Below are 24,813 nucleotides of genomic sequence, written 5' to 3' on the forward strand. Positions count from 1 at the left end.
TGTGGACTACTTGCGCGGCTGGAAAAGATATAGGTAAGCTTTTGGGCATGAGGAAGAGTTCCATAATACTCGAAAGCTTGCCCGTGTCTATCACAATCATGCAGTTAGTCCAATAAATGATAAGCAAAAGAATCCTTGACTCTCAGAGCAACAAGATCACCTCAACATTATCGTATCTATCATCAACATCATCATTAAAGTGCTATTTTCAGCTTTAAAACTTCCCATTAAATCCATTACGGATTAGTGAATAAGGACTTACGATCTTAGACTTTTTTGCCATTTTATTTGGAAGACAAGGGACATTGGTGATCTGAACTCTCAACAATTATACTCCTAAATTTAAAACTACTGGTTTTAGAAATAGAAAATTATATGCAGGAACTCTTTTGTTATTCATTATTTAAGATCATTTGTTTTCATTTAAAATATTAAGTACAAACTAAATTTATGGAGCATGATAATACAAAGTTCATAGTTACTCATACACTAGGATGGCTTTATACATATTTACATACAAGTGCACTCAAGGATAATATGCTAGTCCTCTTTTCAGTCAACTATAAATAAACATGTAGGAAGTCAGACCCAAGGTATACATTTTACTAGCGTCTTTCAGAGGCATATAACTACGATTTCATTGCCATCCAAACTTAAAATTGCTTTTTTATATTCTAAATTTAGATTTCCAGTATGCTGGAATACCCCAAACTTCTGCTTTGTAGTCTGTACAGTTCAACAATCATCTAGGTATATATACACAACATAGCAGCATGTAGGCAGATATCTACCTCAAAATACAAATATTATATATGAATACATATGCTTAATTAACAAAAAGTATATTTAAGCAAATAAAGAAAATTATTCAATATTCTTTCTTCTAATATAATGGAACTACTCAATTGCACTTTCATAGATAGCTATGCTATCTAAATTCCTGTATAAAAAAATTTTCCACATACAAAGATCCTCTATAAACTTTCCACAAGAGGTGCACAGAAAAAGTAATCTGCAGCTTTACATTACTTTCACAGTACAACAGAACCCTTTTTAAGTTAAAAATAATTAAATAGTCTAATAACTTGAAATACAGGTATTTTGAAATTGAAAGTTTGCAATTTCAAGTTTTTAGTGCCTTTGCAAAAGAAACACTAATTTTGATGCAACTAAATACTATTAAAATGTAATGCATGGGTCAATTTTAAACAGAATTGCTTTAAAATGTGCCTTTTCTAGTAGGGTGACATACACTTCATAAAATGTGCATTATGTCCATGTAGATTTTATAAAGTCTATGCAAGACAAGGAGTTATATAAATACCAAAAGGCCAGAAAAGGCCAAGAATGCGTGTAGCATAAGAGGTTCCTACACTCCACATGGCAAGGAGAGATGCGGGGACCCCAACCAACAGCTCCTTCACATTAGAGGCCTAAGTGAGATGATGACACTGCAGAGATTCTGAACTCCACATCGGCCCAATGTTTTGAAAACTACAGGAAATTAACAGATGAAGAACTTCATTAATGTCAAGAAGCAACCTTACCTTAAAGCTGAAGTTAGCATGTATATTAAGAACATTTAAAAAACCTGAACAATAGAGGTAAAGTAACTAAATGGTCAAATGCTTTATTGGTTCATGGAGGTTATAAATATACAAATGTGCAGCTGCTTAGACAACATAAAGAAGTTACCTTGAAATATAGAACTCAGGGATAAACTAGCTTCCCTATCTAGCTCATGTCTAGCAGTGCAAGATCAATTTGATTATAGATACAGATAGAAAGATAGATCTATGTCTCTACACACACACACACACACACACTTTTCTTTTTAGGGCAGGGAGGGAGCCCTGCCAGTGCTGCCACTTCACCTCTGGCCCTGTGTACCCCCCCCCCACCCCCGCTTCTCCCAGTGTAGAACCATGTGCCTCTCCCACACCTTGCCGCTCCACCCCGCACCACTGCTGGCTCCCAGGAATAGGGGGGAGGGAAGTTTGCACACAGCGCCAGCCGCCGACACCCAGCAGCACACAACATACCCCATTCCCTGCCTCCCTCCTCCTCTCTGCCGGCTGTTGTCAGGGCTGGGCACTCCCACCCCCGCTTCTCCCAGTGTAGAACCATGTGCCTCTCCCACACCTTGCCGCTCCACCCCGCACCACTGCTGGCTCCCAGGAATAGGGGGGAGGGAAGTTTGCACACAGCGCCAGCCGCCGACACCCAGCAGCACACAACATACCCCATTCCCTGCCTCCCTCCTCCTCTCTGCCGGCTGTTGTCAGGGCTGGGCACTGGTGGCGGCAGCAGAGGGTTGGGCGCGGTGGCGGAGGGAGGGGCACTACTCCAGAAACCACCCCCCCATCCCTCCCCTTTTCCCTGCCACCTCTCCCTCTCTGCCAGCTATTGTTGGAGGTGGGAGGGGGAGCAGTGGCTCCTTCGCACTCTCTGTCCATAACGCTTCAGGCCCTCACAGCTAATCGGTGTGCACCCTCTCCATGGCACATGAGCAGTTGGCCTTGAGCATTACGGACAGACTAAGGCTGTTATTATATTATATTAGATATCTATCTATCTCTGAAAGAAAAGTCTTCAGGAAGGGAGTGGATTCGATATATACAATTTTTTCCTTTTATATGCGTCTTGGATCACCTAACAAGACACTCTTCCTGAAGACTTTTTTGGTTTTTTTGTTCTTTCATGTGTTAGGTATCTATCATTACCCTACCACATAGATACCTCTCTCTCTCTCATCTATATATCTAAAATGTGGAACTATATGCATATATACATAGTTCCATATATATGATATATGTATGCATCTTGTATTGCCTAACAAATAAAAGAAAAAACATCTTCAGGAAGAGCATGAGTAATCTTAAAAGCTTTAGTTTTCATCTTGCTAAATTACATAGTCTACTAATTGCTACAGTATTTTCAGGTATGGGATGTAATATGTGCTACATAAAAGGTGGCAGTAAGAAGCTAGAATTTCAGAGTGGATTAAGGTTGACTGCCTCAGTGGAAAGGTGGATGCCTAATGTTTTCCAAATGTATACAAAACATTGTAGTCTCTTGATCACAATGGGGAAGTGGGGAGAAGGAAGCGTCTGCATATGAAGATGCTGGTGCTTGAAACCACTACTAGGAGCGCTTGAACAGATAATGAAACAATATAGTCTCATCAGTCTGAGGCTTGGTACAAGAACAAAGCAAGGTTGATATTTCACATAAATAAGATTTAAGTACATCTTAGAAAATATAAACCAAAACAACGTTGATTTGCATACGCAGGAAGTAATCAATGTAATTCTGGAAGTTTTATTTGTTTTTAGATTATGAATGCAGAGGCCTTGTCTTCCTCCCATTTTTCTGGGAAAACTGAAGGGAAGTTGGGTGGGAAAAAGCTATGACAACACAACCAAAACTTAGAAAACAGAGCAGAAAAGGAATTTGGTTGGATTTGTTTGAAAAGTTTTTAAATTATTAAAATTTCAAAAACTTGACTAGTCATCTGTGGGGAATATTTGTTCAACAAAAACACTGTCATCTTTTAAACAAACAAAGCTTTCATTTTAGTTCTCTGTGCTTTCAAGTAGGATTACTAAATATAGGACAGACATGGTTACAAAATAAATAAATAAAAACAGGTAGAAAAACTGAAAATGTTTTCAGGTAATCAAGCAAAGTAGCATAAAAAATCCACCCCTGTTTTCCCCCTTTGCAGTTTACCTTTATCATCAATGTGTTGTCACAGAACATTTCTTTTGACTCTTACCTGTAAATTCACCAAGCTTCCAAATCTGCTGAAGTGCTCGTTAAGTTTACTGATATTATTAAGTTCTGGAGGAACTTTCCTCAATTCAAGCTTTGTATTTTCATTTCCAAACTGTACCTTCTTCTGAAATCCAGGACTGTTTGTTCTGTTGAAATTTTGCCTGCAATAAAATTTGAAAAGAGAAATTCAGGGTGCCTCTAGTAAAGAAAATTTAAAAAGGATAACCCAAGCAGTTCACAGGCCGGTCTGAATCCTATTTAAAATATTCTCATATAATTCTTTCATGGGACTTCAAGTTAGTCAAACAAAAATTGAGGTTGATGTGAGCACAGTGTTTTGTGGGGAAAGCTGAACAAGAAAAACAGAATGATTAAGTTTCTACTGTTTTGCCAAACACTGAGATCAGAACGATACCAAATCAGTTAAACATGTATATAAATAAGGGCAACCACTTTAGCAGCTCAGACATTGTTTTTCCCTCTCCTTCTGAGCAATTAAGAAGCCAGTTATACTCTTGAAGGGAAAGCTCCTAAAATATTTTACAGGTACTCCTCACTTAATGACCTACCTGTTTAACGACCGCGCGGACTTACGACCAGCTCTCCGTAGAGTCGTAGAGCTGGTCGGCAGCACAGCGTCTCAGCAGCGCGGCGTCTCAGCGTCAAGCTGAGGGGGACGTGGAGCTGAGCCCGGCACCCTCCAGCGCGGCATCTCAGCAGCGCGGCGTCTCAGCGTCAAGCTGAGGGGGACATGGAGCTGAGCCCGGCACCCTCCAGCCAGCTCCGCGAACCCACGAGGGGGGAGAAGCATCCACCCGGAGGGCAGCGGCCAGGACTCTCCGCCATGGCCAGCGCCTTCCCGTCCCAGGCTGTTTCCCTGGGGGGCTGGCCAGCGCCTTCCCGTCCCCGGCTGTTTCCCTGGGGGCCGACTGCAGTCGGTAAGGGGCGGCTCCTCACTTATCGACCAATTCGCTTAACGACCGAGTTGTAGGAACGGAACTTGGTCGTTAAGTGAGGAGTGCCTGTACTCTAGACTACAAAAAGCAAACTCCAAGGCTCAGATCTACCATTTATAGAGACGTTTCAGAAACCCAAGAACATTTTCTACTAGTTTGCTCAGTTTCCCAAACATGAACTTCCTTAAATTAAAACCATATTACTACATAGTTTTAATGACCACTCACTTGTCAAACCAGGTCTTCTTCGTAGGAATTCCACCATCCCCTGCACCAATTGTTCTCTTCCTGGACTCAGAATCCACCACTATCCTCATACTGCTCTTATTTGGTGGCTTCTCTGTACATAGATGTGAGATAATATATTAATTTTCTGGTTTTCTATAAGTTTCGTACAAATATGTTTTTGCTCTTCAAAAACAATCAAATAACTTCATACTGAAAAAGATGCTATGTTCCATAGATTAAAAACTAAGTACTGCCTTTATTCCAACTAGTGGAACTGCTAATCCACTATTTTAGCCAATTCGAAGATCAGAAGCCTAATGTAGACCTAATCTCACTTAGTGACTGACTTGTGCCCTGGGACATAAAGAGCTCAATGTCTTATTAGAGATTTCTGGTCAGTGAGCAAGCACAGCAAAAGTTATCTGCCAGAATAGATTTAGCCCACTTTTAGTGCCATAAACAAGAAGCAGTTACCTGATTTGGCTCAATGGGTCAAGTCCAGGGGGCAGGGTTTCCATGAGCTACAGTATCTACCTCCAGCAACAGGGCAGCTGCTTGAGCTGCTGCACTGGTACTGCTCCAGAACCTAGAAGGTAAACACTGCCACTGCTCACCACCCCTCCCACCCACTTTTCTCCTGATGTTGATGTTAGTCAGTAACAGCTAAAACCACCAAATTTGGCTGTGGACAAGGGGGTGAAGGGACAAGCACCAGCAGCATTTACCTCTTGTGTTTTGGAGCCATGTGAACATAGCAGCTCTGGCAGCTGTGCCTACAAGCCCCAAACCCTGTGGGCAGCAATTTAGCCGCACAATTTAACCATCACTTGGATAGCCTGGATGGTCTGCAAACAATGCTGACATCCAGCTATAATTTCTGTAAGGGTCTATGTCTAATCATGAAAAAACACAGAACAACACAAACTGATGGGAAGTTAGACACAACATCACGTATAGCTAGTCAGAAGCTGGCTAGTGAGGAAAGCTTCTACTGGAAAGTAATCAAACTGGGAAGCTCCTTAATCGAATAAACATATTACCAATCACAGATCTATATTGTGATTGTATCCTTGTATTCTCTTCCCTCTGCATGCTGTTTGGCTTACTAGACTAGACTAAGAGCTCTTACATAGGGACTGTTTTCCTGTGCGTGTAGGCAGCACCTGCTGTCACACAACAGTTTACCTTCTTAAGTTTTGTTACAGGATTAAGAAAATTCTGTGCATCATGTTGTACCTACTGCTATGTATTTCAACAGCCAAATTTTTATTTTTATATCTATATAAATGAATATGAAATATGATTAAAATGAAACATACAGACATATATACACACACACACACAAATGTTTCATTTTAATAATGGAACAATGTGGATTTTTGGTTATCTTTAAGTCAGAAAATTTAGTAGTTTGTTTGTTTTTTTAAATTAAGAGAAAACCAGGATCTCCGATCATCAACCATGCCTTGTTCTTATTCCTATTTTGCTCATTTCACAGAAAAACAGTGTCTTATAAAACTGCAGCGAGCAGCCTTAAAAAGTTACCAGTTACTGTTAACAAAAGAAAACAAAAATAATGGCAACTTTCATAATACCTCTGGGTGGCAGATCCATATCGCCTGATGTAAGTCCTATCAAATTAGGTCGTTGGGCATGAACTCTGTGCCTATACATAGGCCTCGAAGTGTTTGTTATACTTGGAGCTTCAGGATTATATCCATCTGTGTCATATGTTTCTGGTAATAAAATAAATTGTATAATACAAATAAGTTGCAGCTATAAAATCCTAGTTCTGAAAGCCTGCCATTACGTATGGTTCTGACAAGTAATAATCAATTGTACAATACCACCCTCTGAAAAAAACAGTCACCCGAGTTTTAGTAAAACAGAGTTAAAAGATTCTTGCACTTATATGCACATTTTCAGATCAGAACATAGTTAAAAGCAGACATTTACAGTTTAACTTCTGAACTTCAGAGGCAAGGACTGTCTGCCCCAAACAGTACAATGTACAACAACTTCTAGGAACCATACTATTATATATTAATGACTATTACTCTATTTAGCAAACACCATGGACAAAGTATCAATACCTGCTGTAAAGAGAGAGGGTGGTACAGGAGGTGGCTGGTGATGAATACCCGTTGTAACAACAGTAGGAACAGAACTTGTTGCTGAGTTTGGGGGAGCATCCATACCAGCAGGTTGTAAAGGTGGAAGCGGAGGTGGTGGTCCTGTCAAAACCAAGAAGGACACTATTTCATTTTCCTTCTTATCTCCTTGACAATGGATTCAAGCTCCTACAACAGATTACTTACAGCAGAGGTAGATAACCTTTTGCTGCTTGCAGACCAGAATGACCTGCCTGCAACCAATGCTTGTTCCCCAGACCATACAGGGCTGAACGCTGCTGCTGAATGCTGCCAAAGCTTCATGTCTGCAGGCCCATGAGCCACACAGGCTACCAACCTCTGACAGAGAGCTTACAAAATGTCTAGCCTTGGAAGTGTTTAAATAACACTTTAAACAAACACTTGTCTGGAATAGTTTAGACAGGGACAAACCAATCTTAAAGAGGGCACTGGACTAGATGAACTACTGATGTCCCTTCCAGCCTCCTTTTCTATGACTCTACCCAAGGCCCCAGTTACACAGGCAAGGAACCGCATTTGAAGCATGTGTTCAAAAATACTTAATTAAATGCTTCACAGGAAGGAGACTCACTGATTCATGTAAAACTGTTCTCACTGGCACCTTAAACTATGTTAAAATACAATTTACAGAGAAAAGTTACAGTTTAACACTTCACACACAAGACCAAATATTCACTGCCAACCAACTACTTTATGTACATAGTGAATCTCCCTAACTAAACTGTATAAAACACAAATTAGATATTACAAATTTAGTAAAGCAAAACAGACTGTCCAGTTTGTGAGTACGAACAACTTAATTTGTCAAAAACCACAACGTTCTCGAGAATATAACAATATTACAGAGGACACCGAAGATCAGGCAAATTAGGCCTGACCTTTAAACTATCAACAAACACACATTTTAGGTGTGGCAGAAGGCAAAGCAAGCATTTAAAATAAGCAGAATGTTGATACTATTTTTTTGTTCAAAATGATACCATATTGAACTAATTGAAATTGAACTAAATTTGAAATTGAGACAATGAATTTAAAGTTGTTTCAAGTATTAATTAGTGTTGAACAGTTCTATCAGACCATTATGATTTATGTTTTCATCTCACTGAGAAGGGCAGGAAGTTACAAAGCCACCATGTCAAAGGTGAAATTTTCAAAGCTTCCTAGAGGGTCTAGACACCCAATTCCCATTAAAACAAGGGAGAACCAGACACCCAAATCATTTTGGAAGCTTTCATAACATCATACTTGCAACTGGAAAAGGAAACTCACTGAAGAAAAGTTTCTTTCCTTTTCCTGTTCTATTATCTTGGGTGTCACAAATAATAGCAGATGCAACATTTTCAGACATTTAATTCGTTGTGCTGTGTTTTGGGGTTTTTTTTAGACTTCGACAAGTTCAAATCAAGTGCTCCATAGAGGATTTTGTGGATTTAAAGACCTCTTCCCCTAACTCTTGTCAAAATCTAGCTGTTTCAGATTTCAATACAAACTATTTCAGGGATAGTACCTGCAGTGATTAAAACTATTAATCTGAAATTAAAATAAACAATTTACCAGTCCAAAAAATACATATATTAGAGAAATCAAAGCATTTTGAAAGAAACTTTTTTAAAATCTATTTTAACCAACTGATCATATTAAATGTTGCCTGTTAGACTGTTATGTAGGCCAAATAACATGAATGCATTTTGCATCTAAAAAAGTTCTGCATATAAATTTTTTAAATTATTTTTACCTGTAACAGGTGGAAGGCTGGGTGGTAAAGGGCCTGGAGGTGGCACTGGAGGTCTAAGATTAACGGGTGGGGGACTCAGAATTGGTGGTGGGGGAGGAAGTCCAGGAGGAGGTGGTCCTTCAACAACAGGGGGTTGTGCTGGAAAAGGCAGAATGCCAGGAAGATTCACATCTTCTACAACTACTGGGTCACTGCCATGATCAAAAGGGCACATGTCTCCTCTCATACAGAAACCCTTTTCTGGAAAAAAAATTAAATGTTAGTAGCATTTAGCATCAGAGGTATGATCTTTAAGTATATAGCAGATATTCTTTACATAATACAGAAACTAAAAATTTTAAATCTTTGCCCAATTTAAATTGCCTAGATTAGAAATAATTAAATAGTCATTTAACATGATTGCTACTTAGCCTATTTATAAAGAGTTAACCATGTTAGTATGAAGTCAAGCAGAAGGCAGAGCAGAAGTGAACCTTCTAGACCATTTGAGCAAACTGCAAATTCTCCACAGAAATCTACAAAACATCATAAAAGTTTAAGATTTTCCTAACAATTTCTGCACCAACAGTTGAGGATACACTAGCAGCAAACTGTTTAGTTTCACTGACAAGGAAATAAGCACCACCGAAGCCAAACAGGCTATGAACACATGAGCTTGGAAACAAGATGGTCTGGATGCCTTGAAAAGATGCCCAAGCAATGCACTCAAGACTTGGGTTTCCAAGAGGTTTAACAAGGCAGTGGAAGTGTCACAAGCTACTGCTTTTTCCATTATAAATATGTGCAGCATAGGAGCAGACATTGTTTGCTTGGCACTGAGACCGAGCACCCCGCAGCTGTAACACTGACTAGCTACAAGAACTTAACAGAGCAACCAGAGAAAGAAACCTGGAAATTATAAAGGCAGTCTTAAGGTGGAGAGAGACTTTCCAAGTATAATAATGGATATTACCCAGGTATAACTTCCAAATTCAATGTAAATCCTGATATGCTGTTTAGGTGCAAAAGAAATTAGCACTGACCAAAACCTTCTTTTGAAAGCCTTATTTTAAATATTCTACATAGGAAATTTTTAATTAAATTGCCTATATTGCAATGGTTATCCAAAAGTACTGAAATGCTCTAGTATACCTGTAAAAGTTTTTCTTTAAAATATAAGTCATATGCACAGCAGACAGCAAAAAACATTTTTTATCTCTTTTTACCAGTAGGTCCAATGTCACTTGCTTAAATAATACTCCCTGAAAGTATTGTAAGAAAACCTGCTCAATAAAATAGCAAAAGAAAAAAAGTATTAATTATATTCACCTTAATAGACTGACTATGTGGATAGAAAAAGGATACACTGACTTAGTTTCAGGAAGAATGTTATAACAGATATTGGAAGACTCAGAAAACAAAACTGAATTGTTTTATACGAAAAATCATCATGATGGAAAAGGAAAGAGTATAAAAAAGTAGGATTAGAGGGGCAGGGAATATGTCCTAAATGCTCAGAGAAAAATGAAGAGAGCATCTAACCCTGGGAGGAGGAAGGAGATGTGAGAGTATATATAGTTTCATAGTGCTTAGGGTCAGAAGGGACCTAAACAGATCATCAGGTCCGACCCTCTGCCCTGGGCACGAACAAGTGCTGGGGTCATAACATCGCAGCGAAATATCTATCCAGCCTCCTCTTGAAGACCCCCAAGGTAGGAGAGCGCACCACCTCCCTTGGGAATCCATTCCAGAGCCTGGCAGCCCTAACCACAAAGTAATGTCTCCTGATGTCCAGCCTGAACCCTCTCTCTAACAATTTGTGGCCGTTATTCCTAGTAATCCCCGGTGGTGCCCAAGGGAACAGAGCCTCCCCCAATTTCCGCTGGTCCCCCTGGTGAGTTTGTAAACAGCCACGAGATCCCCTCTCAGCCTTCTCTTGTGTAGGGTGAATAGGTTCAGGCCCTTTAGCCTCTCTTCATAGGGCCTGCCCCGCTGCCCCTTGATCATGCAAGTGGCCCTCCTCTGGACCCTCTCAATGCTAGCCATATCCCTCTTCAAGTGCGGCACCCAGAACTGGATGCAGCACTCCAACTGTGGCCTGACCAATGCCGCATAGTGGGGAAGGATCACCTCCCTGGACCTGCTTGTGATGCATCTGTGGATGCATGACAAGGTGCGGTTAGCCTTGTCTATATAGAATTAGAACACACAAGCAGAGAGGCAACTCAAAGAAAAGTTCCACAGGGATTTATTTATTTAAATCAGAGTTTGAAATTGATAGAATATTAATGACAATCTAAAGGATAGTTTTATAGTAGTTTCTGGACACATTAGGTTTATTTTTGGAAAAGTAAGATCTGGTAAGATGTTGTATAGGAGGGACTACGTAAAAAAATAAAACAATATACTGGTATGGACAAATGGCTACATTAAAATAGGTTACCATAGAACATCTGATGTACAGCAACATTCAGAGAATCAGAAAATTAGGATTGGAAGGGACCACCGGAGGTCATCTAGTCCAACCCCCTGCTCAAAACAGGACCATCCCTCCCAGTCAGATTATCCCAGCCAGGACTCTGTCTAGCCAGGTCATAAAAACCTCCAACGATGGAGATTCTACAACCTCTCTGGGTAACCCATTCCAGTGCTTTACTACACTTTTTATAAGAAAGTTTTTCCTAATATCTAACCTAATTTTCCCTTGCTGCAAATTGAGACCATTGCTCCTTGTTCTGTCATCTGCCACCACTGGGAACAGACTAGCTTATCCAACATACGGCCCGCAGGCCGCCATGCAGCCCTCCGAGCTGTTTTCTGAGGCCCAAGGTGCTGCAACAGAAAACGAAAAGTTAACACTGTACTTTCCATGATCCGGGCCCACATTCAAAAAGGTTGGAGACCCCTGGTCTAGCTCCATCCTCTTTGGAACCCCACTTCAGGGAGTTGAAGACTGCTATCAAATCCCACCTCAGTCTTCTCTTCTCCGGACTAAATAACCTGTTCTCTCAGCCTCTTCCCATAAGTCAAATGCCTGAGCCCACTAACCATTTTCATTGCCCTCCGCTAGACACTCTGGGTGCCTATACACATGCAGGGAGGCTGCTCTGACGTGATGCAATTACAACGTAGCAGAGCAGACTCGATTAATAGAATCTGCTACAGTGTAGCAATTGCTGCACTCCAGCAGACTCCAGCATCTCCGTGCTGAAAAATGCCAGCAGGGGCGCTTTAACTAAAACTTGTTTGACAAGCTTTAGTTAAAGCGCCTCTGCTATTCTTCAGCACAGGGAACCTTGATACACGTAATGCTCCGGGCGCTTTAATTAGAGCAGCTCTCAGAGCCACTAATTGAAACATCCCACACGTACTTTCCTGAAGCATGTGTATAAAATGTCCTCTCCTATTTGTCTACATCCTTTCTGTAGTGGAGGGCCCAACACTGGACACAGTACTCCAAACGTGGCTTACCAGTGTCAAATAAGGCGAATAATGACTTCCCTTGATCTGCTGGCAACACTCCTACTAATGCAGCCCTGTATGCTGTTAGTCTATTTGGCAACAGAGGCACACACTGTTGGCTCATATTCAGCTTCTTGTCTTCTGTAATGCCCAGGTCCTTTTCTGTAGAGCTGCTATTTAGCCAGACGGTTCTGAACCTGTATCAGTGCATGGGATTCTTTGGTCTTAAGTGCAGGACTTTGCACTTGTCCTTATTGAACCTCATTGAATTTCTTTAGCTCCAATCCTCCAATGTGTCATGCTATCTCAGAATCCTAACCATACTTTGTCTGCTCACATTTAATTGGAAATTAAATGAAAGCTAAAATCAGGAAGTTTGAATGAAAAAGGGCTCAAGATCCCCTGTTTAGCCTTCAATTTGCCAGGGGCAAATACAGTTTTCATGTGTCAGATGTTCCAGGTTAAGTCCCCATCAAATGTTAACTGCCTTTAATCTAAGGTGAAGCTTATCTAAGTTTCAGCATAACAACTACTTATGGATATGCAGTTTCTAAAAATACGTAAATCTGCATCCCCAAGGCAAGTGGATGTAAAGCATAAAAAAAACTTCTAGGGCTTAGTCCACATCAGCAAAAGCTTCTTATAAATACCTACATCTGCATACCTAAACTGGCAGTCCTCCTTAGTGTTCATGCAACTTGTGAAATAAAAGCACCTCTTTACCAGTATAATTGTGTCAATACTTGGGCTTTTGCTAGTATCAAAATGTCACTCATTACTCTATCAACGGAAATTTAAATGTGGATCAACCCTAGCTCTTCGATATATATGCCAACCAGTGGTGATCAACCTCCAACATGTGGGGCTGTATCAACCAGCCTGCAGGGCACCCCATGGGTCCAGAAATTTGACAACAGGGGAGCAGTGGCAGCATTAATTACCATGACAGCTAACATTGTCACTGCTCCCCCACCACCAAATTTCTGGACCCGTGGGGATTCCAAGCCAGATGACAGTCCCACACGCTGACTGCGATCACACAAGGGTTCACTCAGCAATCAGATCCAGAGCACAGAGCCAGGCAGACATTCTGGATCACACTCATGGACTGACACCACTGATCCCATAGTCAATCTGACCTGCAGGCTGATCCCTCACTACTAACATACACCATAATGGGAACTGACTTGAAAAATTGATGGAATTTTGTAGACGAGGAAATTCTTCCTAGTGAGTAGGGTATCAACTTTGAATACATTTGACATATTTCTACTGAATAAATGCAAACCGTATCAAATTCATGAGCTGACACTCGTAAAAAGTGTAAAGAAGAATTAAATATTATAGATCAGTGATTTTGCCAGATCTTTTGAACAGTGCCATGAGGTGTGAGGAGATAGTGAGATGTGAAAAAATAAGCAGATAAGCCAGGATCAGGCTTACCCTGCCTGGACAACCTCCCATCCCTACTGCCCAGCCTCCGTGTAAGAAGGTAAGCACTGTAATATATTAATTAGTTTCTAAAATAGGGTGTCAATTCACAACAGATACAGAGGGGTGCCTTGGGACCAACGAGGGGTGCATCAAGTCAAAACAGTTTGACAACCACTGATATAGATCATAGGTATTACCAGTATAAACACAGGACTTAAAATTTTAAGAAAAGCTACCAAAATTGAAGTGCAAAGAGAGCCTAAGAACTTAAAGCTAAAAGACAGTACGAGTCAAAAAATATCAAGTAATAAGTAAAAAGTTAGGAGTAAAATCAGGGGAACAAGTTATCCAAGATTTCTTTGAACTGGACAACTAACTTCTACTTGAAGATAATAAAAAGTGTAACAGAACAATGGTAAGGAAATCACAACCGCTAATTCATATAAAAAGAGCAGTTTCAGCAGCACAGGTCAAAAATACACTGACAACCATGAGATTGTTTAAAAGTAAACTACTCAAATGACTTATTTGTTTTAAAGATTTTACTGAGGAAAAAAGTTAAAATAGGATGACAGAAAACAGCTTTTGGGATGACAGTGCTAAACAAAAGACATCATCAAAAAAAGACCAAGATTACTTATCAATGGTGCAATATTTAAACTTCTATTTAAGTTACTAAAAAGTATCACCTACCATCATAGTCTCTACAGCGTTTCTTTGGCAGTGGCGGTCTTCCATATGAGTTGTGGTCTAGCTGTTCTTCATGGAACTCTGACCAACTTTCAGTCGTGTTATTGCCGTGATGAGCAGGAGCAATAACTGTAATAGTGCTGCTCAGTGTAGGGACAGGGTAATGGCCAGATGAAATGTTTGTTACAGAAGAAACCGGAGTATAGCTGTTTTCTAATGGATCGGTTCTATCCAGGTCATATTTTGGCTTTCCCAGATCCCTTTCTGTAAGAAAAGAGTTAACTTTCATAAGACTTATGGTATCAAAGTTGGTAAACCCCCAAATCTGGCTAACTTGGATAGTTTCTTGGTTCAAAATAGATCAACAACAGCTACCTCTGCTTCGTGTTCTGCTTCTAGTCCTGCTCCTGCTCCTGTCCCTATCCCGGTCCCGCAGTCTCTCTTTGCTCCAACTTCTACTTCGACTCCTGCTGTAACTCCGACTCCGCCCTCTTCTTCTGTTGTACCGGTCTCTGTACGAATCTCTTCTAGGTGGATTCCGGTCATAATCTCTCTTGCGAGAACGTTCATCTTTCTTTCTCTCATCACGGCTTCTAAATTCATAGATTCATTACACATCAATGTAATCGTTATTTGAAAATAAGACCACTTTGAAAGCATTATTTAAATTATAAAGCACGTCCATTGCTACTAAAACCTCTTCTTAAAAGGTTAAAAAAAAGTATATTAAAAGGAATATAATACATTAGCTAAAACTCCACGGTGCTTTGAGCATGAAGAGGGAACAGTAGGATTGTCTGCCCCATCACATAAAATTCGGAATAAATTAAGATATTTAAAAACTAAATCCTCAGTACTATTTCACCTACTAGATCTCTAAGACCTCTGATCGACATTCAGTTTAAAGTGCGATGGGATCTAATCTCTATTCCTAACAATCACACCTCTTGCCACTTCCTGTGGAAGGTAGGCCATTAAACAGAAAACAAAATGTAAGAATAACTGGAATTCGGAGAACGTGCAAGCAGAAGTCTGATTCATTAGCTCAGGAGGACACTTTCCTACAGAGAAAGGAGCAAGTGAGCCCTGAGTGCCTTGCTCAATTATTTTAAGCATTTTGTTTTAAAAAATAGTGGATGAAAAGCATATAAGTGATCACTATATAATGCAAGATGCATTAACATAAGGGACCAGAGATCAGGGTTTCCTCCTTTTTTCCTAGGAAAGTATCCTCCCTCACTGAACTATAGAATCAGTCTTCTTAAATGCTCTCCTTCCAATGCCATGCCTCCTGTATTCCTTTGCATCCAGTGGCCAGACTTCAATGAGACAGGGAGGATGCCCTCATTCCATCCTAGTTTTTAGTCTGGTTCAAGTGCTTCAGTGGGAGGTAGAGTTAAACCTCCTCCATCTAAAAAGGACCAAGGAACCCAGGTCTCAATTCCTGAGGATGTGTCCTAACTATGACTATCAGGCAAAAGGTAAATCTTCCACTTGCAATACACTGATTCATGTAGCCATTTCTCATTTGAGCAAGCTGGATCAAAGTATGATGAATATGCCAAGGGCTACCCAGTGAAAGAATAGGAGAGCTGTGTGCCTCTTGCAAGGAAAACAGGAATATCTTCTGGAAACACAAAGCTCTGCATCTCCGCAAGATGGAATAGGATCAGCGTCAAGAATTTGTCCAGTAAGAACAGCTATTCACCTCCATGGGTGGAATAGAACTCCCAAGGTACGATGTGAACTTCGAAAGTTAGTAGCAAAGCTGAAGATGTGAAATAAGACCTGAATAAGACTTACCTAGAAAATATTGGCACACGATGCTACATTTACCTAGTTCCTAGAAAATACTGGCACATGACGCTACATTTACTGCTGATTTTATTTGTGTAGCTGATTTTTTTCAAATGAATACCATAGTATAAAGTCTTTCACCACTCCTTTCTTCAAAGACAAATTTCTCACGTGAATGTTTGCATACTTTTTAGTGTATAAGAAGTCTTATATAAACCATATAGATTTAGATAAAATACTGAACCAGTAATTATCCCAGTAGCACATCTTCAAGAAGTTGTCAAAACTGAAAGCTACTAAAGAAAAATAATAATACCGTATTTACATAAATATAAGACAAGTACCCCCCATCGACATGAGGGAAAAGAGCTCCTTGTCTTATATTTTCATACAAGGAAACTGCATTAAATACATTATCTAACATTAAACTGCTGCCAAAAGCAGAATGTGCTTAGTAATGGAAACCTACTATAAAGCTGATTAAACACAGGCAAAACAGCATGATTATATGTATGAAATGCATGGCCATATTGGTTAAATATACTGATAGGAAGAGTTTGTTTGTTTCTTTTTTTGTGCACAGCCCTTCAAAAAAAAAAAAAGGGGTAGGGGGGGGGGGGGGAGACAATGGCTCCCCCCGCAGGCGTGGGGGGGAGAAAAGGGCTCCTCCAGCAGGCTATGACCACCGGGCCTGGAGGTACTGCAATACCAGATCAGCACTCAAAGACACCAGAGCAAGCTCCAACCATCTTCCCTGGTGCCAAAAATGTTGATCAGTACCTACACCACAAGGATAGCTTAGTGCAGCCCACCTGAATAAGATGTATGGTAGTGCCCCATTGAGCTCAATCCCCCTCAGTGCCGACTCTTTCAAGTCATGGTGAGCCACTACACTGAATACACTTCGACTTCTTCTTCACTCCAACAGATGAGCTATGCCTTTCTTTCCTACTTCCAATCTTTCCTGTTTCTTCACCAGCCTTAAATGTCTGGCAAACCTCACCAAATGCAGCCCCTAACAGTTCATACAGAATCCCTGTCTCTCCCCCCCCCCAACTTTTGCATATAATTAGCCTGGCCCCACCCTCTATGAGATGACGTTGGACAAGGCTGCCCCTGCACCTGATCTGCATATACATTTTTGGAGGATCCCAAGACTCGTGACAAGAACACCCAGTTCCAGTAATGAGTGGGAGGGCTAATTAACACATGGATCCTTTGGTGGTGGGGGGGGAGAGCAGGAATCTAGAATCCACACATATACTAAGCAGTGCTGAGCTATGGCTTGAAATGCTGTTGACTCTGTTGGGGCCCAGCCCAATAAACTATATGGTAAATCATGAGCCTTTTGGCTGTGTACTAGTATCATGCATACTTTGTATTACATATAAATAGCTACAAAAGGAATGCTTAAAGGTGGCTTTTATGTGCTAAAACTTGCAGCAATTCGAAAAAAAGGTAAAAAGCATCAATTGTGGATGAACTAATCTATGTATAGCCACAGTAATCTGCCTATATGCAAATTAGTACAGGCATGTGTATTTCAAAGTCTGTGATTTCAAATTTGCCTCTCACTTCCAGGTGCTCAGAGAGAACAGGGTCTGGCAGTAAAGGGAGGGGAGGGAGAGAAGGTGCTGGAAGAAAGAGAGGCCAGAGGGTAAGGGGGCCACTTGATCCTCCCTTCCCCTCCCCCCCACCAGATTTATTTTCTGTGTTGTAGCAAATGGGAGGGGGGCAAATTCAAGGCAAACTTCCAAAAATTATATTCTATACCTGGAAAATTACAACTAAGTTATACATTTTCTGTATATAGAATTTATATATTGGGGGGGTCATCTTATTTGAGTAAATATTCAAGGTCATCATATCCGAGTAAATCTGGTACCACATTAAAGCTACCTAGCTTCCGGTCAATGCAAGATGGGACGTATGTTATAACATAATCACCAAACGTTAACACAGAATCTGCTCCAAAAAATTACTCAAACAGAGTCTTAATATTTTTTTAAAAATTTGAAAAGCCTGCATAGCTACTCATAAACTGTACTGGTTTATGTCATAAATGTATACAAATATCAAGAAACTACTTGACAAACTTCTACTTTTAGTACATAAAAGCATATCGCAATAGAGAAATGGAGCATCAGATGACAGCACAAAAGAAAAACCTCCAAAAACTAAAAGTGATTACTGATATAATGCAAGAGCTATCCAAAGTTTATCATCACCTGGTTTCTCTGTACCGAGAACTTGACTGAGGAGGACTATGATTTAATCTTCTAGAAAACTTCTTCTCTCGCTCTTCCTCTTTAATTGTCTGGATTTTAAAGACAAACAGCAAGTCAAAAGATGATATCAGAATGCTCGAAGCTTTGCAATGAACCTTGCATATCAAAGTTTTGCAATAGTTTTAATAAAAGCACAGAAGCTGAGTGCATTTTTTGCTGAGTTAAATGTGCATTAAGCTGCAACTTGATAGCATATGTGTCTGTAATGGAATAGCTTTTGAAGACTGACCAACTCCAAAATTTCAAAGAATGTTCTAACAGAGGGTTACCAAACATCTGACCCTCAGAGGTAGGTCATCCAATCTGTGGGGCTTCTCGTGAGCTAGACCAGCGTTTCTCAACCTGTGGGTCACAAGAATATTTCAAAGGATAGTGAGCTGTAGCAGGGCAGAAAGGTAGCAGGATGGCACCTGTCCCTGCAGTGGAAGGACATGGGGAAGAGCTGTGTGGCTGTGCTAGCTGCACCAGGGGCAGAACCCATGCTTGCAATGGTGGGGTGGCTAGGAGATGCTGCTTGGTGGGGCAGGGCCATGACCAGGCTGCCTAGTGCAGTATGACAGTCCCAACTTAAGAGTGGGGAAGGGAGTGCCATAGGACTTACCCTCCTCCTCCCTCCAGCTTCTGCCAGGACCAGACTCGCCAGGCTGCTGCACGCATGAGCCTGAGCTGCTGTAGCCACCACGCTGCAGCCTGAGTGGGACAGGGATGGCTGGGGGCCCCTCTGGAAGGGCTGGGGGGACAGGGGGCTAAGGGAGTGAGGGACACCAGCATGGCCCAGTGGGGCAGGAGACTAGGGGTTGGGCACTGGCAAGGCCAGGAGATGTGGGTCAGGAGAGGCCATGGATCTTGGCAAATGGGTCCTGGTAGCAAAAATGTTGAGAACCACTGACTTAGCTGGAACTCCTGTCATGGTGCAGGCCAGCAGCAGTCAACAATGGGAAAACAGAACGCACCGGTGGCTGCAGCATAAAATGCCCAGGTGCCATGCCAACTCAGCAGTTCCAGCAGCCATGGCGAGAAGCCTCACAGCCCAGATCTGGTGGGGGGGCAGTCTGACCGGTGAGAAGCTTCATTACCCAAACCCTGGCTATGGCCTACCCTCTGGCTACTGGCAGAGAATATGGCTTAGCATTCTTAAGTTTGAAACCCCTTTTCTAATACCAATTCCCAAAGATGGAGATTCCACAATCTCGCTAGGTGACCAATGCTTGACCACCCCCCATGGTCAAAAAGCTCCTCCTAATCTCCAACGTAACTTTTCTCTGCTGCAGCTTGAGTTCATATATGTTCTTAGCCATTAGCAAGAGGCTTTTTGCCTCAGTTTTGATAACATTTTTAGGCCATATGGGGGCCAACAGAATCATGAAGGCAAAAAGTCCTGCCTCATGTTCCTGAACTTGCACAGAGATGTGGGAGTTATGGCAAACACAAGAGGTTTCCTAACCATAGGATCAGAAAAAGAGTCAATAGGTAGCATGGACTAAGGCCTCCACTGTAATAAAAGTAACCTAAGTTTCAGAGATATTTCTCCTTAGGTAGCCTCTATCTAGGAAGGCTGAACTGAAAACCAAGACCTTGGACCCCCAACTTGTGGTAAAAAAGAAAATATTCTTCAGAAGAGATTCTGTAACCTGTAAAGCTGTATTTTGGAAAGGTGTATCTGACGCCAGATACATCACTTCCGGAAAAAAAATGCTTCTCTAAAGAGAAAATTTCACTTCTCCCCATCTGTTGAAGCAGAACATGGTGGTGCTATTGTTGGTCCTCCTCTGGACCAAATATGGCAGAGAAAGACCCTGCAAGTTCTTTGTACCTCCCTGAGGTCTATCATACCACAGCTAATCCTCCCTGAGGTGTGGAGGGTTCTCCTCTGAAAATTAGAGAACCTGTGTGCGCAGAGGTCAACAGCCCCCAATGGTGAAAAAATATGTTAGGGACTATTTTGAAAAGCTGGACGTGTATAAGTCCATGGGGCCAGATGCAACGCACCCCTGAGGATGCTGAGGGAGTTGGTCAGCGGCTCTGCAATCACATCTGCCATTATCTTTGAAAACTTGTGGGGCTTGGGGGAGGTCCCAGATGACTGGAAACAGGCAAATATGGTGTCCATCTTTAAGGAAGGGAAGGAGGAGGATCCAGGGACCTATAGACTATCAACATGGAACAGGTCCTCAAAGAATCCATTCCTAAGCATTTGGAGGAGAAGGTGATTAGGAACAGTCAGCATGGATTCACCAAGGGCAAGTCATGCCTGACCAACCTGAATGCCTTCTATAATGAGATAACTGGCTGTGTGGATGTGGGGAAAGCAGTAGACATAATATATCTTGACTTTAGCAAGGCTTTTGATACTGCCTCCCACAGCATTTTTGCAAGCAAGCTGAAGAAAGATAGGTTGGATGAATAGACTATAAAACACATAGAAAGCTGACTGGATTGTTGGGCTCAATGGGTAGTAATCAATGGCTCAATGTCTAGCTGGCAGTCAGTATAAAGTGGAGTGCCCTAGGGGTTGGTTTTGTTCAATATCTTCATTAACAATATGGAAAATGGGATGGACTGCACCCTCAACAAGTTTGCAGATGACACCAAACTGGAGGGTATAGTAGATAGACTGGAAGGTAGGGCTAGGATTCAGATCAACCTAGACTAATTGGAGGATTAGACCAAAAGGAATCTCATGAGGTTCAACAAGGGCAAGTGCAAAGTTCTGCACTTAGGACGGAACAATCCCATGCAGCAGTACAACTTGGGGACTGACTGGCTAAGCAGCAGCAGTGCAGAAGAGGACCTGGGGATTACAATGGACAATAAGCTGGAGATGAGCCATGCGCCCTTGTTGCCAAGAAGGCTAACACAGCATACCAGGATGCATTAGTAGGAGCACTGCCAGAAGATCTAGGGAAGTAATTATTCTGCTCTATTCTGCACTTGTGAGGCCACATCTGGAGTACTGTGTCCAGTTTTGGGACCCCCAGTACAGAAAGAATGTGGACGAGGTGGAGAGAGTACAGTAGAGAGCAATGGAAATGGCTGGGGCACATGACTTTTGACGAGAGGCTGAGGGATCTGGATTTACTTGATCTGTAGAACTAAGAGGGGATTTGACAGCAGCCTTTAACTACCTGAAGGGTGGTTCCAAAGAGGAAAGAGCTGGACTGTTCTCAGTGGTGGCAGATGACATACAAAGAGGAACTGTCTCAAGTTGCAGCAAGGGAAGTTTAGGTTGGATATTAGGAAACACTTTCTCAGTAGGAGGGTGATGAAACACTGGAACAAGTTACCTAAAGAAGCGGTGAAATCTTCATCCTTGGAGCTTTTTAAGGCCTGGCTTGACAAAGCCTTGGCTGGGATAATCTAATTGGGGATGGTCCTGCTTTGAGCACGGAGCTGGACTAGATGACCTTCTGAAGCCCCTTCCAACCATAATTTTCTATGATTCTATGACTTGCTCATTCCAGTTTATTTGCAACATCAGTAAACGATATGAAGGTGAAGACTGAGATACTTCAGAACTTGGGAGGAAGAGGGGTTTAATGGGGGCTGCTTCACATTAAGAACTTTGTTGCCAAGTAGGACTACAGCCAGAGATTTGCACTGAGCCACTCTCTACATTATGCTTGGCTCAAGGAAGTCCATTTTACTTTTGCTGGAAGTTCATTACATCACTGCCCAATCAGTACTGCACAGAGTCATCAACCTGCATCATCCAAAGGACACTGTCAATGAGGAGGGATGACAAAAGAAGACAGCATGCCTACAGTTTAAGGTTAGGGATAGAAGTACAGGAAATAGTTAATGACAGCTGAGTTACCCATGATGCTACAATGCTTTTGATCAGGCTCCTCTGCCTGCAGCAATGTCAAGAAGTAACTGTGAATATGAAGTCAATAAAAACAATGAAAAGAAGAGGAGCAGCTTGCAATATATGGCAAGTTTAATGACAGTATCCTGCAAAACTATTACAGGTTATGGGTGAAAGAGCATGAGCATCCTCCTGCTCTTCTTACCACCTGCCAGCTCAGTCCACGTAAGCAATGAAATATGCAACCTTTTAGTAGTAAATAATTTAACAGATCATCCCTCTATGGGGACAACATACTGATTAAGGATTCTATAATATGGTATAGCAAAACTATGGTTACATATATATTTTTATTTAAAAAGCAGCTCAGAATGAAAGCTGGTTTTCAGCCCACTACACAATTGCTGGGAGGGAGAAAGCTATCACTCTAGTAGCCTTAAAGCGCTAAGGCAGGACTGGCCAACCTGCAGTATGTGCCACAAGTAGCATGGGAAGCTTTTGTGTGGCCTGAAGCAGTTTAGGGAGGGAATGTTCCAGAGAACAATGCAGCAGATAGGGCAGGGAACAGAAAGCTAAGCAACAGTATGGGAAGAGGACAGGAGTGGCCCTCTGGGAGGGTGCCTGGCTTACCTTGTACCACACCTGCCAAAAAGGCTAGCCCCCATTACACTACAGTCAGATTCTGTCCTCAGATGTGGGTGTGAAACATTCTCCAATATCTCATGCCTTGTTCTTTTAATCAATTCTTATTGCTATAACTTAAGTTCTACAGTGCTTATTAAATCACATATACTGTATTATAAAATATATTGATGTATTATGTTAAAGTTTGGTTATACAAACATATTTGTTGGTTAAACAAGAACAATGAGAAAAGTTGTGCATTAAGATCGAGTCTTACCCAAATTCTTACCTCCTCTTTTTTTATGTCTTTTTCTTGATGTTGAAAAAATTCTACTTTTAAGCTTCCTGATGATGGCTGTTCTGGTGGAGGTAGATAACTCTTTGTATTCACAGCCTCAAAAAGTTTTTCAACAAAGATCTGAGTCTCTAAAAACAGAAAGTTTGTATGTACTTTACAAATGCCTGAGATTCAGAAACCCATAGTTTGTGTTTTTAATACATTCACTAAAATATTAATTACATCCTCTCTCAGGTAAACATTTCAAAGGAAAGTCCTGCCTGAATACTTGCAAAGATTAAAAAAAGAAGAATAAAAAGTACCAAGTCATTACCTAAGCCCTCCGAAATCTGCTTTTTTAAACCTTTCCTACCTAATTATAATTTAAATCTGACCTTTCCCATTGCTTATATTTACAAGCCACTGAAGAATGCTACTTAACATAAATATTATGGATTTGAATTGGTATTAAAGTAACAACTACTAATTCATTTGCCAAATACAGGGCTCATGAACAGCATCATTAGAATATAAACTGCACTGTGGAAGTTATTTAACCTAAATGGAAATAAATAAAGAATGAAGGAGTGTGCTACATAATTAAATTGCTACAAAACATATTGCTCCTAAAACACTGATCTAGTCATTACATATTTTTAAATGTTAGTTGGACAAAATAAGGGATAAAGTAAATACAATTACACATATAATCTTAATAGTCCCATTTATCAATATGCAACTTTTTATTTTGCAATGCATTATTTCACGCACCAGGGATTTACTCTTGAATAAAGCTGTTGGAAAAATGTTAAGATGTTGCCAAAAAAAGAAAAAAAATAATCACACTAAATGTTATTAGGTATATGACAGTGGTATTCTACCTCCATATAAGATTTTCCATGTTACTAACATTTTACAATTAAGTTTTAAGGATGACTTTTCATCAACACAAACAAACTTAGTTTTACCCACATCTTGCATCTTCCAAATCAGGAGTATTTAATATAAAAAAGATGGTAAGATAAGCAAAAGACATATATAAACAGAGAAAAATTACCCCTAAAATTATGCAATTTTTCCAATCAAAACACCTAACTGGGAGCTATAAAGGGTAGTCAACATCCTTAATAGAAATACATTAGAGAAAAGGCACAGCTCCTGCCCCCAAGAGCTTAAGTTTTTCAGTCACAGAGTACCTACAAAAGCAGTGGATACAGAGATCCTGATCTAATCTCAATGTTAAAGATTTTTAATGCTATAAGATATATACCTTTTTATAATTTAACCGTGGTGAAAGGTTTCATGGAAGGAGGACACAATGATGGAAGCTCAAAGAATGCACCCACCAATGGCACACATTAGTAACGAAGGAGGAACACACAAGGCAAAACGAAATAAACTGAAATGGATATGTAGGACTGTCAGAGTTTGCTTCTGTAGTGATTTAAACCAGAGTCGTCTTGAGACCGTTTGCAACCTGAGCTCCCATTTGGTCACCACTCCACCCACTGCACTTGTGGCAGCAGCTGGGGTTTTGAGGCATCCCACCCTTCTCCTGCTTCTGGTTCCTGCAACAGAAGTAGAGCCAGGCTGCATGCTCAGGGAAAG

At 41.0% G+C, this 24,813-nt stretch overlaps 1 protein-coding gene across 5 annotated transcripts in view; it reads right to left on the reverse strand.

The window, feature by feature from the left end:
* RBM26 (RNA binding motif protein 26) overlaps window positions 1-24,813 on the reverse strand; it is a 90,358-nt gene that overhangs the window by 42,461 nt on the left and 23,084 nt on the right. For 3 of the 5 annotated variants that reach the window (XR_003095090.1, XM_014521976.2, XM_025209325.1), the window contains exons 3-11: window positions 23,206-23,354; window positions 18,440-18,528; window positions 14,790-15,007; window positions 14,418-14,678; window positions 8,850-9,089; window positions 7,055-7,195; window positions 6,557-6,697; window positions 4,962-5,073; window positions 3,779-3,938 (exon numbers count right to left, since the gene is read on the reverse strand). Coding sequence is in view for 4 of the 5 variants with exons in the window: in XM_014521976.2 (XP_014377462.2) it covers window positions 3,779-3,938; window positions 4,962-5,073; window positions 6,557-6,697; window positions 7,055-7,195; window positions 8,850-9,089; window positions 14,418-14,678; window positions 14,790-15,007; window positions 18,440-18,528; window positions 23,206-23,354 (1,511 nt within the window). In the remaining variant the exon portion in view is untranslated. The remainder of the gene's footprint in view (window positions 1-3,778; window positions 3,939-4,961; window positions 5,074-6,556; window positions 6,698-7,054; window positions 7,196-8,849; window positions 9,090-14,417; window positions 14,679-14,789; window positions 15,008-18,439; window positions 18,529-23,205; window positions 23,355-24,813) is intronic. The other 2 variants (XM_006028010.3, XM_025209326.1) reach the window with 2 other exon arrangements.

Source organism: Alligator sinensis, unplaced genomic scaffold (genome assembly GCF_000455745.1).
Source record: "Alligator sinensis unplaced genomic scaffold, ASM45574v1 scaffold1044_1, whole genome shotgun sequence".
Taxonomy (NCBI): domain Eukaryota; kingdom Metazoa; phylum Chordata; order Crocodylia; family Alligatoridae; genus Alligator; species Alligator sinensis.